At 35.0% G+C, this 19,025-nt stretch overlaps 1 protein-coding gene and 1 long non-coding RNA gene across 2 annotated transcripts; both read left to right on the top strand.

The window, feature by feature from the left end:
• The first annotated feature begins 3,108 nt into the window (after nucleotides 1–3,108).
• On the top strand, nucleotides 3,109–3,523 carry LOC147786761 (uncharacterized). The gene is made up of 3 exons (XR_015413863.1): nucleotides 3,109–3,200; nucleotides 3,297–3,375; nucleotides 3,462–3,523. It is a non-coding gene; the product is annotated as an uncharacterized LOC147786761 (long non-coding RNA).
• A 294-nt stretch (nucleotides 3,524–3,817) lies between these two features.
• Nucleotides 3,818–5,996, top strand: LOC147786760 (calmodulin-binding protein 60 G-like). Its single transcript, XM_087119704.1, has 6 exons — nucleotides 3,818–3,825; nucleotides 3,959–4,464; nucleotides 4,529–4,692; nucleotides 5,447–5,542; nucleotides 5,623–5,704; nucleotides 5,792–5,996. The coding sequence occupies exons 1-6, from the start codon at nucleotides 3,818–3,820 to the stop codon at nucleotides 5,908–5,910; spliced, it is 975 nt and encodes a 324-aa protein (XP_086975830.1). The 3' UTR covers nucleotides 5,911–5,996.
• Nucleotides 5,997–19,025: the final 13,029 nt, after the last annotated feature.

The raw sequence follows: 19,025 nt of genomic DNA, 5'->3' as shown, positions 1-19,025 counted from the left end.
AATGATACGATATGTTTTAAGGATAAGAAGCGTCTAACGACCCGAAAAAATAATAATAATAAATAAATAAATTATAATAATAATTCAAAAAAAATGGTAACGGATCTCTCTCTCCACCAATCTGTCACATCTCCTTTCTCGAATATCTCTATTCTACACCTCCTCGAACCGCAGATTGATGAGCAATTCTGCAAAAGAGAAAAAGAAAAAGAAAAGATGGCCGATTTTAGGGAGAGAAAAACTGAAGTGGCCTTTCGGATGTAAGAGGAAAGAGAGAAAACTTTATCTCTTCTTATCTTATCCAACATTTTTTTATAGCGGTAGTAATAATAGAAAATGAGATATTTAATAAAATAATATATATATATATATAAACGTAATGTAACGATATGACTAAGATATTTAAATTTGACGGCTTAAATTTGTGTATCTACCCGGTTAGAGTGTGTATTATTATTTTTGCAATAAGGTGTGGAGTATCGTAATCACACTCTTTTCGGTAGCGGGATGATGATTTTATGGCACTTATTCTAATTTAGTGAACAAGTCAGCCATGTAAAAATCGTATTTCGCAGACATGGTTAAAAGATTAAATGTATTTTTGAAATAAAGTACTAACGGTTTTTTTTTTTTTAATGGTAAAAGTATTTTTTTTAACACATTTTTCAAAATTTAAAAGATATTCAAAGTAGGAGTATACATTGAACTCGATAATTCGAACCGACCCAACCCGAGTTATAGAGGGTTGAGTTGGATTAGATAACATTTCGGGTTACTTTAGGTTGGGTTAATTTTCTAGAATTGTTCGCTTAAATAAAAGTTATGTTAATATTAAATTTTAATGAAAATAATAATTTAGTCTTTCAACTTTGATATGTCCATGTAATTTAACGTTTGTAACACTTTAGACCATATTGGTAAAAATTTAATGACATTAGTCGGGGAGGAGAACGAAACATCCTCTATAAGGGTGTGAAAACATTTCCCTGACAGACACGTTTTAAAGGGAAGTCCGAAAGGAAAATCCCAAAAAGGACAATACTTACTAGCGGTGGGCTTAGGCTGTTACACCACCTATATAGATGTAAATTGAAATTGTGGTTGTTGGCTAAACGGGGTTGATTATATTTTCTCTCCCTTACCCTATCCAATTTCTCGCGCTTGCTCTGATTCCCGTCCCATCTCCATTTGTGTGTATATATAATAAAAATTATTATTGATCCGAGTAGACATCTCGTAAATATAGCTAACCTATACCACGTATAGATATTATCCAACGCCTTTCTATATATATATATATATATATATATATATATATATATAAACTTGGGGAAGAAGTATGTAGTAGGTCTTAGGTCTTAGGTGGGACCCAACAAAATAAAGTTAAAAAAAATTAATATTGTACAAAAGATATCGAAAATTTAGTTTATTAATGTAACTTAATAAAAATAAATTAATTAACCATAATAATTATCTAAAATTAATTAACCTAAGATAGATTGATTTTTTGGGATCCTTCCTTTCTTCAAACGGAACGAACAGATATAGAATCAGACTGATTCACTAGATACTTTTCTCGATATTCCTCAATGTCCCGGCTATTCACGGAACGTGAGAAGCAGATGATATGGAAGAAATCGAAGAATTTCTCGGGAATCCTACAAGGTCAGTTCGTTCTTTTTTTCTCAGACAAATGGTCAAATCTTCATATGGGTTCGAATCCTATTGAGAGGTTCACTAGAGATCAGAAATTGTTGAAGAAAGAACAAGATGTTTCTTTTGTCCTGTCCGTGCGATCAAAAAATAAAGAAATAGTTAATATATTCAAGATAATTACGTATTTATAAAATACCGTTTCAATTCATCCTATTTCATCATATTCAGGATGTGATGTGATATGGTTCCTAAGGATGAACGGTCGTCTTTTTATGAAAAACCCTTCCTAATTTCCTTCAAAAATATCTTTGAACGTTGAAAGTGTTTCAAAAAAATACTTTCAAAAATACCTCTAAATATTTTTTAAAAAACTTCAAAAACACATTTTAATTTATTTAAAATAATAAAAAATACATATATTGTTAATACCCATGTTAAAACACTCCTCAACTTAGAACCGTTTGTAGATGATTTATGAAGTACTCATACACAGTTTTTGTGATGTCCCACGTTGGTTGGGGAGGAAAACAAAACACACTTTACAAGGGTGTGAAAACCTTCCCCTACCAGACGCGTTTTAAAGCCTTGAGGGAAAGCCCTCGATGTCCCACATTGGTTGGGATGAGAAGTTTATAAGGGTGTGGAAACCTTCCCCAGCAGACGAGTTTTGAAGCGTTGAGGGGAAGCTCAAAAGGGAAATCTCAAAGAGGACAATATCTGGTAGCGGTGGGTCTGGGTCGTTACAAATGATATCAGAGCCAGACACTTCCCCTGAAGGGAAAGCTCAACGAGAACAATATCTGCTAGCGATGGGTCTGGGTCGTTACAAATGATGTCAGTGCCAGACACCGGACCCCGAAAGCAATGAGGATGGGTCTTGGCCATTACAAATGATATCAAAGCTAAACACCGGACCCCGAAAGGGAAAGCTCAAAGAGGATGGGTCTGGGGCGTTACAAATGATATTAGAGCCAGACACCGAACCCCGAAAGCGAAAGCTCAAAGAGGACAATATTTGCTAGTGGTGGGTCTGGACCGTTACAAATGATATTAGAGCCAGACACCAAACGATGTGTCAGCCGCACGTGCATGAACAAGTGCTAACTTTAAGAATTTAGATCTATTATTGAAAATTTAAAAATATTTTTTAGGGTATTTTTATTAATTGAATTGGGAAAGTAATTAGGACAGGTGGAATTTGCTTAGCCCTAACCAATGAAAGAACACGTTATCTGAAAATTTCCAAACAATTACTAAGCTCTCTCTCTCTCTCTCTCTCTCTCTCTCTCTCTCTCTCTCTGTAAACGAAGCTCTCAGTTATGGAAGATGTTGAGTCCATAAATCCCCCTCTCTACCTCTCTCACCTTCTTTCACCACATCACTCCTTCAAATTTCAGGGAGTGAGTATCAGTTTGGAGAGGCATAGATATCAAAATGGATGCCAAGGGCAAGGCCAAGGGCAAGGGCAAGGCCAAGATGCCTCCTAATGATGATGATGATCACAACCCTAACCCTAAGAGAACTCGCCCTTCTTCTTCATCTGGGTTCACTCTCTTTCTCTCTCTCTCTCAATTCTTTATTTTTATTTTTTCTGGGTCTCCTAGGTTTTGATGTTCTTGTCGGTTTGTTTTTCATTATAGTATTGGAGCTACATCTGTAGCTGAAGATGAGCACGTGGTTGAATTTTTGTCTCGAATCCAACCTATCTTGAGCAATTGGGTATTTACACTTCGAGCTTCTTCAACCCTTCTTGAAAATCCAAATTTGAATTATGAAATTCATCTCTGACATTTGTGTTTTCTAAGGTACAAGTGGAAGTGATGAATGCACTTCAAACTCACTTTCATCCTCTTTTAGAATCACTAAGGTTCGTATTTTAAATTCCATTCATTTTTCGTTTTTCTACTTTTCTATTCGATTCTATTATGAAATTATTAAATACAATTTTATGAGAATTTTGTTTTCGGGTTTTCTGTCCTATTATGTTGGTTGAATAAAACAAATAATCGAACCTGAAAGAAATGAAATAAATAACACGGTAACTTGAGGAGATAGTTTCTTTATATTAAGGTATTTGTGGTAGAACGTACAACTCTTTTCCTATAAATGTTCCATGATTACTGATTTCTTAACGCATGACTGTCACATTCCATGATGTTTAATGTTCGGGTTTGAATAAGTAGAGCTTATTGACTCAAAATTTAGTCGCACACAACGTAATGTTACGCATTCGTATTATTAAGAACTATATTATTTGAATAAATGTTGTATTTTTAAACTATGGTTTGGTTTCATCATATAGAGGAAGGAGAGAGGGTGGAGAAGAAGCAATTGTTGAAGGAGGGGTTGAGAAGTTCAAGCTAGTTTTCTGCAACCAACCAGCCAACACTATCTTCACCAACAATGAAATCAAAGCAGAAGATGGTGAGGCTCTAGTAGTTGCAATTTGTGATGCCACAACCAATGCCATAATCCGCACGGGTCGTCTGGCATCGGCCCTGGTTGGGCTCGTCGTTGTCAATGGAGACTATGATGAAACTAACAGTAGTTTGAGTGAATTGAGTCGAAACATTTTATCTCCAAGAGATGGGAAAAGGCCTTTACTGGTTGGTAATGGTATCAAACTCAACTTGGAGAATGGCGTTGCTTTCATTAAGTGTGTGTCTATCACGGACAACTCGAGTTGGATGAAATCCAAGAAGTTTCGTTTGGTAGCGAAGTTTATCGATGAAAAAGTTCTAGCCATGTTTCCAACCGTTGGGTTTGGTGTGTCCCAATCTTTTAGGGTCATGGATCACCGTGGAGAAGGTAAACTCTGCCTCTTTAACAATTTTACATGATTGAATGAATGATTTTCTTTATATGGTTTCAGTGTACAAGAAACATCATCCTCCGAGCAGAGAAGATGAAGTTTGGCGATTGGAAGGCATAGGAAAAGATGGACCGTATCACAAAAACTTGTCCTCCCATGGTATCAAAAATGTGGACGACTTCTTGCTCGAATACCAAAAAATAGGTCCTGCCCGAATGAGAAAGGTAGTCCAACAAAATCAAAATGAATAGACTTTTTGAAATTGAAGCTATTAGTTGTTAAGCGGTTCTAAGAGAAGAATTGTTCGTGCTCCATTAAATATAAGTTTTATTCACGTAAAATTGTAAAGTATTGTGATTGAAGTAACTCAGTTTCAAAGATGTTGGATGATGGAAGTCCCACATCGACTAATTTAGGGAATGATCATAGGTTGAGGAATACTAACTCCATTGGCATGAGGCCTTTTGGGGAACCCCGAAGCAAAGCCATGAGAGCTTATGCTCAAAGTAGACAATATCATACCATTGTGGAGAGTCGTGTTTGTCTAACATGGTATCAGAGCCTTAGTCGTGCCAATAGATTGGTAAATCCTCAAATCCTCAAATATCGAACAAAAACTCCAAAAGAAAAGGATCTTTAGTAAAAAATGACTAAGACTCCAAAGGAGTCGAGCCTCGATTAAGGGGAGGCGCACTTTGTTCGAGGGGAGGTGTTGGATGATGGAAGTCCCACATCGACTATAATTTAGGGAATGATCATGGGTTGAGGAATACTAACTCCATTGGCATGAGGCCTTTTGGGGAAGCCCGAAGCAAAGCCATGAGAGCTTATGCTCAAAGTGGACAATATCATACCATTGTGGAGAGTCGTACTTGTCTAACAAAAGAAACCCTCTTCTTATTTTTCTTTCTACTCCGGTTATTCATTTTGATGTGCTTCGACGGAGGGTCATAACCAACAAAATAACATTTTGTGCAGCTGCTTGGTAACAAAGTTTCAGACAAAACATGGATAATGGCAGTTGAAAACGCTTTTGAGTGTCAGAGCTATACCATATACGAGCCATTCTCAGAGGTTACATGCTCTCTTTGAACTTTTATTTCTGTATGTTGAAATAGTGAGCTTTAAACTAAGTCGATACTGTATGAAAACAGACATGTTTTCCGGCAAATAATGTCATGGGAGATGAGAATCCACAAGCTTACTTTACTTATGACTTTGGAAATGAGCTTATTGGTATGGTGATTTCAAGTATTAAACATTTTTAAAGTTTAAGATCATTGCTTAAATGTTTGTTAAAACTGATATGAATTTGAATCGCAGATTCGCCACCATTGTTTATCGGAGAAGCTTCAACTTCATATGATGCAGCAACAGCCACAACTATGTGCAGCCACAACTATGCAAACATTCATATCGATCAAAGACCTTTGACAAAGTGAGTATCCAAACTCAAGTGATTCAAACGAATCGCTATCTTTTACATCTCATTACATTGAGACTTATCCTTTAAATTTAATATAAATTTTGCTGGTTAGACATATACCTTTATATATGTATATGTATATAAAGGTATATCATGTTTTTTTCTTCTATGAATGCTATATTTACCTCAAAATTTTGTCACCTATAATTCATACAACAATTTTGGTTCATTTGCTTTGTGGATATCATTTTTTTTTTCTTTTTTATTTATATGCATACGCATTTATGGTTCTAAAATATTTATATTTATGTTTAACATGTAACGACTCAAAATTTTCTACTTAATTTAAGGTCGTTACTGTGTACATATCATGAACATTGAATACGAAAATACTTCATTTAAACTTTCATAAAACGTCACCTTCATCTTAAAACACAGTCGTAGACTTACTTGTTTTGAAAACACCTTTAGAAACAACACAACAAAAGACTAAATAAAATAAATAAACATTTAAACCTAAATCTAAGAAAATAAATACGAACACCCTATGCATGTGTCATGGTCTCGAGTTGCGATGTTGTCGTCAGCTGTACATGAATGTCTTGCCTTAACCTGAAATAGAAGTAGTACGTGACTTGAGTATTTAAAGAAATACTCAGTAAGTGATCTCACTATTGTTGTATGTGTGTTGTGATATGATATGAAAATGATATGAACTGTTTTATGGTACGAGATATGTGATAAATTGACATGTTTATGATATGATATACTGTGATGCGAAATGTTATATGGTAGGATATGTATATGATAAAAAAATTGTTATGTTTGGAAGCATGGAATGTTATGATATGATATATTTATATAATTTATGTATATATGTCTATATATATATATATATGTCTATATATATATATATATGTCTATATATATATATATATATATATATATATATATATATATATATATATATATATATCTGCCATTCACATGTCGTATCATAATCATATCATATTTGTAAACAGTTCATGGTCATATTATTCCCTAACTTATCATAGTCTTAACATTCTTATACCTATCACAGTCATATTGTTACATGAACGTACCTTAGTCATATCGTTACAGGAACGTATCCTAATACTATCATTCTATCAATCTAATATAATCCTAAACCCTAAACCCTATCCCTTTTTACCCATAACCTAGCCATATTCTTTTATCAATAGATCATGACCATATCGTTTTTTTTATCAATCTCTCATATCCATAGCACTTCGATACATAATCTAACCTTGATGTTTCATGAACATATCTTACTCCTATCATCACATTACGTTTAGTGCATCCTTCTTGTATCCTATTTCAAACATATCATTGAACACATCATACCGTAAGTATTATCATACAATTCACATATTATCATATACATATCATATCATAAGCATATCAATTCATAAACAATTCACACATATCAATATATATGACATGTGTAGAACTACGGGGCACGTATCAATATCAAATATAACCATGTCGACAGTAAAGTCACTTACTTGATTAGTTTAAGCTCGTGTCACCAATTTATCCTTAAAAAAGTTCGAATTTTGTCCTTTGTATCCAAGTCAGCCTCGATGAAAACTTTGATACAAATGATCAACCCGTGCCTGCCTCACACTTTCACCATAATAACAAATAGACTTTTGGGCCATTTGGGCCAGTCTCATTTGGGTCCTTCAATGGTTCAGGATCTGGCTCCTTAGCAATTTGACACAAATTATGCAACACACATCTAGCAGCAATGGTCTGTGGCGCATGGCTTAAACCCACGTTCAAATCCTGAAGAATCTTTCACCTAGCCTTAAAGCAAGCCAATTGCATCAACTACAACCTACTGACCCTTCATCAGCATTCCATCAGACAAGTTCTGTGCCGTGAACCCCTAGTGTCATGCTCTCCATGAACATCTTCATCATCATATGCACGTCCGCACTCATCATCATAAAGGGGAAGTATCCCTTATGCTTATGTACATACAACATGCATGAGATTCCTCCCGTCTGACACAACTCTAGTCTATCTCTTTATTACGCTTAGTAAGACATGCTCATTAGATATTTATATTAATATCATTTTCATACTCTCAGAGTTGTGTCCTAGGTAGGTCGATCTATCGAATTGATACAATATGACATTCATCATCATACAACATGCTTAATATTCGAAAACATTATCATATTCGGGTAAACGTCATGCAAGATATCATAGTCATCATAAAGCCATCAAGTGCATCGAGTATATCAAATACATCATACATCATCATATAACGCACATACTTTATCGTACATCATCATAGCTCATACACCAAAGTTCATACATCATCATATAACTAGTGTACAACATCATACGATACACCTCATACATCGTAAACATAAATATCACATGCATCATAGTATGTCATCTCAAACAATCATAGATGGTAACTCATACAATTTCTAGCCAATCCTATAGTAAGTCCACTTACTTGGTTGCCTTAGTCGAAGTACTCTCTAATTTAATTAACGTAATCTCCCGTTCCTCGAGAGTTGCTCCAAATGTTTCTGGGTTCCTTTTCTATCACACATTTCGTCAACTTTCGTTAGTATTTCACAATTAATAATGTGAAATATGGGTCTAAAATGGCCTCAATTACCTTAATCTAGGCCGAAAATAGGTTCGGGAGGGTCAGAACAGTTAGAAATTGAGTTGAGAATGGATAACCGAGACGGATAAGCCGAGCCAAGCTACAGAGCCGAGGGTCTGTTTTTTTGTCGCAGGTGGAGACGTGGCAGCACCAGGGCAGGGCATGTCGTTTAGATGGATCGGGTCGAGGCGCTGCAGACTGGACTACCGGCCGAGATAAGTTTGGGACTCGGGTTATTGGACTACTGCAGATGTGGGCTAATGGGTCGAGGCAGAACTTGGGCCTCGGTTCAGGTTGTAGAGACGGCCGTGTGTTGCGGGTCACAGATGGGTCCGACCCGGATCCGACGAGTCCTTTCTTCTTTACCTAACTTCCTACACATTTTTTCCTGCCAACCTTCTCTCTCCTTCCCGCGACGTTTCCGAGGTCGATTTCAGTCCTTTTTCTCCCTCTTCCTCTATCTTGCCTCTCCTCTTCTCTTCCTCGAAGTCTCGTGGCTTAAAAACACGTAAGAACCACAAGAATGGGCGTTTGGAAAGGTTCGTGGAGCGTGTTTCTGCATGGATAGCTTTTTGACTAATTTAATAGTTCTTAGAGTCCATCCATTTTTTATACAAAATTGTTGAAATTAATGAAGTTGTTAAAATTAGTAAGTTTATGAGCTAAATTTGAATTGAAGGTAAAATTGTAATATTTATGGTAAAAAAAAATTTGATGATCAAATTGATTAAACCTCACAATTTTAGGGTTAAAATTGATTTTTTTCCTTAAAATTTTTTAGGGAAAATCAGTTCATGAAAGTTTAGAATGATATATTATTGAATCCATTTAAATACGCATTTGTAACAACCAAAACCCACCGATAACAAATATTGTTGTTCTCTTTGGGCGGTTTACAAATTTAAATTTTGACTACATAGATGACTAGCTAAGGTAACTGCCCAAGCCCACCTCTAGTTGATATTGTTTTCTTTGGGCTTTCCCTTACTGGCCTTCCCTCATTCCACCCCTTTTATAAGTGGGATTCTCACAATCCACCCCCTTTAGGGCCCAGCGTCCTCGTTGGCACTCGTTCCTTTCTCCAATTAATGTGGTACCCTCACCAAATCCACCCCCCTTTGGGGCTCAGCGTTCTTACTAGGATACCGCCTCGTGTCTACCCTCCTTTGGGGAAGAGCCTCCTCGCTAGCACATAGTCCGGTAACTTGGTTCTGATACTATTTGTAACGGTCTAAGCCCACTGCTAGTAGATATTGTCCTATTTGGATTTTTCCTCTCGAGCTTTCCCTCAAGGCTTTAAAACACGTTTGCTAGGGAAAATTTTTCACATCCTTACTAAAGGTGTTTCGTTCTCCTCTCCAACCAATGTGGGATTCTCAGAGCTATTCACAAATTCCCTAACGTCTGTGGATCAAGAATCATGTTGGCACACAATTTCCCATTATTTTAGAACATTCGCATTTCTATTAGGTAAAACTTGCTAAATACCCTTTAATTCTCAACTAATTGAACCTTTTCACACAAACGCTAGAGGCCGGTGCTTTTTACGAATTAACGTTGAAAAAAGTTGGAGGTGCTCAAGGTAAGGATCTTAATTTTCTATTAAAGGTCGCCACTACATGAGGTTACAAGAACGTATCTTAACGCTATCGTTCTATCAATCTATCATAATTCTAGCTTGTGATATCCCACACTGGTTGGGGAGGAGAACGAAATACCCTTTATAAGGGTGTGGAAACCTTTACATAGCAGACGTATTTTAAAGCCTTGAGGAGAAGCCCGAAAGGGAAAGCCCAAAGAGGACAATATCTGCTAGTGGTAGGCTTGGGACGTTACAAATGGTATTTGAGCCAGGTTCTGGGGCGATGTGCCAGCGAGGAGGTTGTTCTCCAAAGGGGGTAGACACAAGGCGGTGTGTCAGTAAGGACGCTGGGCCTCAAAGGGGGTGGATTTTGTGGGGTCCCACATCGATTGGAGAAAGGAACGAGTGGCAGCGAGAATGCTAGGTCCTGAAGGGGGGTGGATTGTGACCCTTTGTAAGAGTGTGGAAACATTTCCCTAGCGGAAGCGTTTTAAAGCCTTGAGGGGAAGCCCGAAAGAAAAAGCCCAAAGAGGACAATATCTGCTAGCGGTGGGCTTGGGACGTTACATATCCCTTTCTACCGATAACCTAACCATATTCTTTTTATCAATCTCTCATATCTATAACACTTGGATACGTAACTTAACCTTAACGTTTCATAAACATATCTTACTCTGTTAAGAATGAGAGTGCTCTGATACTTTGTTAAGAATGAAAAACAAAAGTGGGCTGAAAAGTCGAATAAATAGAAGTTGGATCAAAAGTCCAATTTTCATTCATGTTCACAACTTGTATACAAGCTACAAACTAAATCCTAAAAATAAGAGAAAATATTCTATCAGATAATATTAACCAATTCTTAAATATAAGGGAAAAATCTAACTAATTCTATATAAAATATATTCCAATATACTCTATCATTGCATTATGTGTAGTGCATTCTTCTCGTATCATATTTTAAACATATCATTAAACACATCGTACCGTAAATATTATCATACAATTCACATATTATAATATATACATATCATATCATAAGCATATCGATCCATAAAAAATTCACACAATCAATATATATGACACGTGTAGAATCATAGGGCACGTGTCAACATCAAATATAACCATGACGATAGTAAGACTACTTACCTGATCAGCTTAGGCTAGTGTTACCAGTTTATCTTTAGAAAGTTCGATTATGTCATTTGTATCTAAGTCAACCTATATTAACCATGACGTGTCAACATCAAATATAACCATGACGATAGTAAGATCACTTACCTGATCAACTTAGGCTAGTGTTACCCGTTTATCTTTAGAAAGTTCGATTCTGTCATTTGTATCTAAGTCAACCTATATGAACTATGACATCAATTTCTATTTCAATTGTCTAAATTTTAGAATAGTCCATGTGGTATACTTCACGTGAGAATTAGCGACTTTATGAGTAGAGTCTTGGATGGTTATATATATAATTCTATTTTCATAAAATATCTTTTCATTCAATATCTTATATTTCACGAGAGAATTAGAGACTGAACTACTGCTACTAAACCAACCTCTCCAACTAATTCGGGTGGAACTATTCGATCACTTTGTCTTCGCTCCTTCACCTCGTAATTTCGGTTTCACAATTGAATTGCCTGCCCCTATCGATTTCATTGTAGAGCTCCTCTCGCTATGGATGGGTCGAGCTGCCTTCGCTCCTTCGCCTTATTTTGTCTCTCTCGAAGTAAATTTACATCATATCTGCCTTTGCCGGTGAAACCCATTTTAGGTTTTCTCAAAATCTGACATTTTTTTTTAATTCTTATTGTAGGAACTGTGATATTCTGCCATGGGTCGAGGAGAGACAATGAGGTTGGAATGAGAGGTTAGTGGAGAAAACTCGGTAAGATTTTTCTTTTTTTTTACACCATGATTTTTATTTATTTATTTATTTATTTTAAAGCTCAAGGGTATAAATGCTAAAAAAAAAAAAAAAAAAAAAAAATTCGAAGGTATTTTAAAACTTTGGAAAGTTTTGGAGTATTTATTTTAGATCAAGAATAAAGTTTATAAATATTTTTATTAATTTAACTCTATTTTATTATTATTATTTTTATAATCTATCTAATAGATTTATAAATATTTAAAAAAACTACTCAACTAATGAGATAATTTAGTGCTAATAGACTTTGACTAAATTGATATTTATTTTTTAGATTTATCTATTGTTGGAGACAAAATTCAATTTTTTTTTGTCTAATAAATTTATTAATTTTTGAAAAATGACGGTGGAACTAAATTAAGATTAGACCCGTCACGTGATAGTGGAACTGTCACACTTTCCAAGATAAATAGGGTTTGTGTATTTTTTTTGTAACGATCCTAGATTTCTACTAACCTACAATTGTTGCCGTTATTATAACGACTTGAAATTTTCTACTTAATCTAAGGTCGCTACTGTATACATATCATGAACATTGAATATAGAATTACCTCGTTTAAACTTTTATAAAACATAACTTTTATCTTAAAACACAGTCGTAGACTTGCGTGTTTTGAAAATACCTTTAAAACGGCACAAAAAAAGGCTAAATAAAATAAATAAACGTTTAAATTAAAAACATCTTATTGTAGTCTAAGTCTAAGAAAATAAATGTGACTACCTTATGCATGTGCCATGGTCTCGAGTTGCAATGACGTCATCAACCGTACATGAATGTCTTACTTTAACCTGAAGTAGAAGTAGTCCGCGATTTGAGTATTTAAGAAATAGCCAATGACCCCACTATTTGAGTTAAATGCAAACATATGCAATTTCATGAATAGGACCTATCATAATAGTTTGTTTTCCTACGACGGCTATCCTAGAGCAACTTGGATGTGTAATTACTTTCCCTACACACGATCCACACGTGCGAGTATGGACCCACCAGTCGGTTCGTACACCTCCTGGATCCCTTTCTGTTCGGGTGAGCATATTCTGGGAGCTCTTGATGTTGGACACCGTTAGAAGTAGCGGCTGTCATGATAGCATTATGTTAAACATAATGATCATCTTCTTGCTGACCGTCACAACATTATAATAAACATAATGATCATTTTCCTGCTTAGTTATCGCAACATTATGATAACCATAATGATCGTTTTTTTGCATCGTAACGTACGGGTCCATACTATCGTGAAGGATAAGAGGTATCCCCCAATACATGAGCACACAATAATACATGAAGTCCCAACATTTTTCCATTTTCATTATCATTTAATACACTCTACAACAAATTGTGGGTACCAAATGGAAGGACTCTTAGTTCAAATTGTGGGTACCAAATGGAAGGCCTCACTTCACTCATTATAGACCACACCACCTTTGGCCTCCAACAGCTCGAAATTGGCAGTTGCATAAGACAGAATGTAGTCACGAATTTTAGACAAACTCATATAATTTTCATAGTCGTTTCTTTTCCCCTATCCTTCATTTTATTTCGAGATAACATAATTAACTTGTGCAAATTAACCTCTAGAACAGAGATTTTAATCGAAACTATATTCTCAATTTTACTTCTATTAATAAAATCAACGTACTCGAATTGCCTTTTGCACTCTTTTTAGTTTGTGAGGGACGACAATTTTCATGACCCGATTTTATAGCTACTCGAAGCATGGATTGCAATGTTCGTTGATTCGAAAGGAAGAAAAATACAGTAAATTTAAATTTTACCAAAATACAATTTTAAGCTTATTTACAACCAATGAAAACAGTGCACAAAGACTCGACGGGAACAAAAGGACACAAAATCGACAGAGGCTCTCGGGCCTAGGCTATATCTCTATAGCACCTACTTCAGACCACTATCGTCCCTGACTAGTATCTAGTCATTACCTGTGTAACATGTAAAAATGGGGGTGAGTATAAAATACTAATAAGCAACCTAATTGTAGATTCTAAATCGTATCCATGGTTGATGTTAAAGTATCATACTCTAAAGTTGATCGTAAGGTATAAATAGAATTATGTTATGAAGACCTTGGTCATGACGTTCTAAGTTCCGAGTTTTGAGTACTTGGTCAACTTGTTGTCTGATCTATGCATTTATATGGTCCCTTGCCATAAAATGAGTTGAGAGAGAGTAGATTTCAATGGGCTGTCCATTTCCATTCCATATAAAATACATTAGAGTAGTTCTAACCCTAAAACACTCCTTTGAAGACCTACTATATCATAGGGTCGGTAACAACCTGATGAAAAATTTATCTTTGAGATTTTGACCAAGATTCAGAATCTAAATGGCCTATAATGGCTCAGACATTCTCTTGTATCCCCGGTCACATGATATGAGTCAAATATCCCACAAAGTAGAATATCTCACCTAGGTGAGGAAAAATATGAGATCATGATATACCATACAAAGGGAGGTCTAGGGTGATTTAGGGCACAAGACAAGTATGGGTAGAGTGGTACATAGCTAATAATGCATCATATTAAGGTTACCATCTTGGTTGTGCATTTATGAGGTTCATCCTATTTGGATTAGCTAAGGTTTGTCATAAGAGGCTTAAGGAACAACTTAAGCATACGACATTCTTTAATGTTCATAAATCCCTATGATATGAACTAAGAGACATCAATCATACAATATACAATGAAAATATAAAGTAAATGTTGTTGAAATTATCAAAAGATATTTCAATTCATGTTATATTCCAGAAGAATGAAGCTTCATTGTTACAAATTTTGGATAGATCATAATTTAGAGTAATTTAGTTGGTGTTTCTTTATTGTATTTTAAGGCTTATTTACACCGTGGCTAATTATGGCCATAAAGTATATGTTATGGTGATAAACTAGGAAAGTTACATTGGAAAGCCTCATGAAATGTTAAGAGTTTTTATTTTTAGACAATATAATGACATAGTATGTTATTTTTGTAGGAGAGACTTGGAAAATATAGTAAAAGAGTATTTGTGCTCTTCTTTCGCCAATGGCTAAGTTTCTTTGCAATTCTATGTAGTTTAGGTTGCACGTAGAATCATTCAAACTCCACATGATCAAACTGCTTGTGAAGTGATTCGAATCTTAAACAAGTGTTCTTGCCTTGAGATATTTGATCAACAAGAATTATTCAAGCTAGACATGATCGATCTTACTTGTAGAGTGATTCAAATCTCAAACAAGTGTTCTTGCCATGAGATATTCGATCAACAAGATAATCCGAATCTTACTCGTTCTGTAGTGATTCCTTATCACCCTATTTCAAGCATACATGTCAAACCATCCTAAAATCATGCATAATTCATTCATAACATTATAAGTAGGTGTTATGTAAAGTTGTGGGTCATTTGGAGTTCATTTAGACCATAAAATCAACATAGTAGGCATACTAGAAGGATTTTTGTCTTTTTTTTTTTACCCCAATCAATGGTTTATGTTCTAAGCAGGCTTCTATGAACTTAGCGTGCATCCATATTTTATGATATTAGGTCATACTTTAAATTTTCAACGGATATCATTTTGGGTCAATTCCATAATTTACTCGATTTTAGAGAGTAAGAGAGCTCAACTTCGTCCGATATCTATAGCAAAAATTTTCCTCTTCCTCCCATGAACCTAATGATATATCCTTGGTGGACTAATTTTATTCTAGCCCTCTAAAAATCCATAAAACAAAGGCTTGGTTGTAGCGTTTGAAAGACTCTTATTTCAAATTGTGGGTACCAAATGGAAGGCCTCACTTCACTCTTTATAGCCCACACCACTTTTGGCCTCTAACTGCTCGAAATTGGCGGCTACAAAGACAAACTTTTCCACTTTCAGCTTATCCAAGAAAATGGGAAACTTTAGCTCTATTTCTAGCGACACTCGAGTCTCTCTTCATACAGTCATCTATTCGTTTAACTCTTATCTAGGTCAATTCTAGTTCACTAGAGCATACACGATGTCCAACAGAGCTAGAGTCACGGTTCCATGAATCTCTTCGAGTTTCTTTGCGAGATCTTGTGAAAAGAATTCGAACATAAAAGGAATTTTAGGGTTTAGATTGGAAAGATGAACTTTTTAAAAGCTAAGACTTGATAAAGACAAGTGGATGACTTACTTTATTTGGTACTACATATCTTTTTCTTTTTCTTTATAAAATTATGATGAGTGGCTCCAAGGATCATGTTTGAACATCATTCCCACGTGATGTTTGATGTTTGAATTTTGCACTTCAATGTCCAAATGTATTCAAACATGTACCTCATCATCATAGTTGAAAAAGTAAAATCAATGCTACTTTTTTTTCAATTATATGAGTTTGTTTCTTTTTTAGTTAGAGATTGATTGATATAACTTTTAAATCTTATCTCTTCGTTCTATCAATTATATATAGGTTCGATTTTTTAAACTTGCATTAAATTTTCTGCTAACATGATTTATATCATTTTTATGAAGACAATGAAGAATTACTTTGTGTGTCATTCAAAGGTGTTTATGACACAATGAGTAGCAGTAACTCACACACAAATAGAATGAGAAGCACTTTTTCTCTCGCCCCAATATCTAGTATAATAAGGCTTTGGCAATAAGGAAGAAAAACATCGAGAAAAAACTCAGCTCTAGCTACCTTTAGTGGTTGTAGGGATCGCTCCCTGTGATCTTAATTGGTTCGATTGCGACTAAACCATCTCTTCAACTTCTTTACTTGAGTCTTTGGAACACATTTGGTAGGTTGTGTTCCTCAAATACTCTAGTATTTTTTTAGATTACCCGTCGACTCAAAACCAACTTCATTAATTTGTTCGGTAAGAAGCTTTGACATGGGTCGATAACGTGGCACGGGTGGACTAATTAAAAAAGTTGCTTCAACAAGAAGAACTGAAAGAAAAAAAGCATGGGTCGATAACGTGGCACAGGTGGACCAATTAGAAAATGACACGTGGCAATAATTGCGGGAGTAATAATACACATACGATAAAATAATCTTTTTTTTTTATTCAAAACTAATGTTAAGATTATTTATTATACGTTTTTTAAGTTTTAAATGTATTATTAAAATATTTGAAAGTTAATATTTTTGAAATAAAATATAAATTTTAGGATTTTTTAATTAATTAATTAATTATATGTATATAACAAGAATAAAACATTGGGAAAATAAAAAACATATTAATTATTGTTTACTAATTTCACACATGTTGTCGTTTTTATGTTTTTACGTTTTGAAACACTAAACTATTGAAAATAGCAATTAAAAGTTATAGTGGGAAATATAATAAATTAAGGGGAAAATATATAATTTTTAAAATTATAATGGATCGAAACTCGTGAGCAACCAAATTACAATGAAATATAATAATTATTAGGACAGTATTGAATGTTTATATGTAAATTAATAAAATAAAAATTTTATTTTTAATATATATATTGATAAGTGGGAAAATGCTTACTTAGATGTGTAGTATTTCTCTACCCATGGTCCATAGACACGCACATAAACCCATCAAGCAGATTCATATATGTACTCCTAAGCTTAACTACAAGCTAGAGTACGCTCATGTTGCAGAAATCTACAGAGAGAAAAGAGCACATATCATATCATGGTGTACGTATTTGTATTAATCATAATGGAGAAGTATCTCGATACTCATGTCATACAATATGCATGAAGTCTCATAGTTTCAAATCGTGATGCATAATTATCATGCAAATCATACTTTCATTCCTTTCATGACATAATGTAACAATTGGTATGCTGCAATATTTTTAGTGATCAAATAGGGAGAGTATGAGTGAAGACAAAACTTTAGCGAAGATCCCTCACTTCAATGGTCACTATGATCATTGGAGTGAACTGATGAAAATTTGCTCAAAGCAAAGGGTCTATGGAGTGTGGTGGAGATTGATTTCTTAGAACGAGAGGAAAGAACAATGCTGACTAAGGCACAAAAGGGCCACAATGATGCTAGACTCAAAGATCACCAAGTAAAACATTACCTCTTCCAGGCAATTGATCGTACTGTCTTTTAACAAATATTGGATCGTCGCACAGCCAAGATTGTTTGGGACTCAATGAAGCAAAATTTTGGTGGAAACCAAAAAGTGAAAATCTCTTCTTAATGCATTAAGAGAGAATTTGAGACCCTAGAGATGAGGAAGGATGAAAGTATTACAGATTATTTTGGAAAAGTGATGATAATCTCCAACAAGATGAGAAGCAATGGAGAAGATATGCCAGACAAGAAAATTGTAGAAAAGATTTTGCCTGACTGCAAAATTTACTTATGTTGTAGTATTCATTAAGGAATACAAACATACTAATAACATGTCCATTGATGAATTACAAAGTTCATTAGTGGTGCATGAACAAAAATTTCGAAGATCCAGCATTAATGGAGAGGAGAAAGTTCTAAAAGTCAAAGGATGAACGAAAATAATTAACAGAGGAAGAGGAACTTACAGGGGCAGAGGACGCGGAAGAGGAAGATCAACTTTCAACAAACCAACTGTTGAATGTTATAGGTTTCATGACTTAAGTCATTTTCAATATGAATGTCCAAAGATGAATAAGGAATTAAATTATGCAGAGCTAGAAGGAGAGGATGAAATGCTATTAATGGCTCATATGGAAAGACATGAAGCAAAAAGGAGTGATGCTTGGTTATGAGATTCTGGTTGCTCAAACCATATGTGTGCAAGTGAAGGTATGTTTTCAAGCTTAGACAAGACCTTTTGCCCGCATTGTCAAGCTTGGAAATAATATAAGTATGAAAGTTACGGGAAAGGGTGCAGTGAAATTAACTTTGCATGAGATTCGTTACACTATTAGTAATGTGTATTGGATACTTGAACTAAAAAATAATCTCTTGAGCGTTGGACAACTTCAAGAAAAAGGACTAGCAGTGTTGTTCAAAG

This window comes from Cucurbita pepo, chromosome 18 (assembly GCF_057944985.1).
Source record: "Cucurbita pepo subsp. pepo isolate OVF chromosome 18, ASM5794498v1, whole genome shotgun sequence".
Lineage (NCBI taxonomy): Eukaryota > Viridiplantae > Streptophyta > Magnoliopsida > Cucurbitales > Cucurbitaceae > Cucurbita > Cucurbita pepo.
The sequence above is the reverse complement of the archived record's forward strand: the minus strand, read 5'-3'. Positions and strand labels throughout refer to the sequence as shown.

What these genes read in the sequence shown, in the direction of transcription:
- LOC147786760 (XM_087119704.1), top strand. An exon ending in GTCCTGCCCGAATGAGAAAG is followed by an intron (nt 4,693 to 5,446) that starts GTAGTCCAACAA and finishes CATTTTGTGCAG; the next exon opens with CTGCTTGGTAACAAAGTTTC. An exon ending in CTTTGGAAATGAGCTTATTG is followed by an intron (nt 5,705 to 5,791) that starts GTATGGTGATTT and finishes TTTGAATCGCAG; the next exon opens with ATTCGCCACCATTGTTTATC.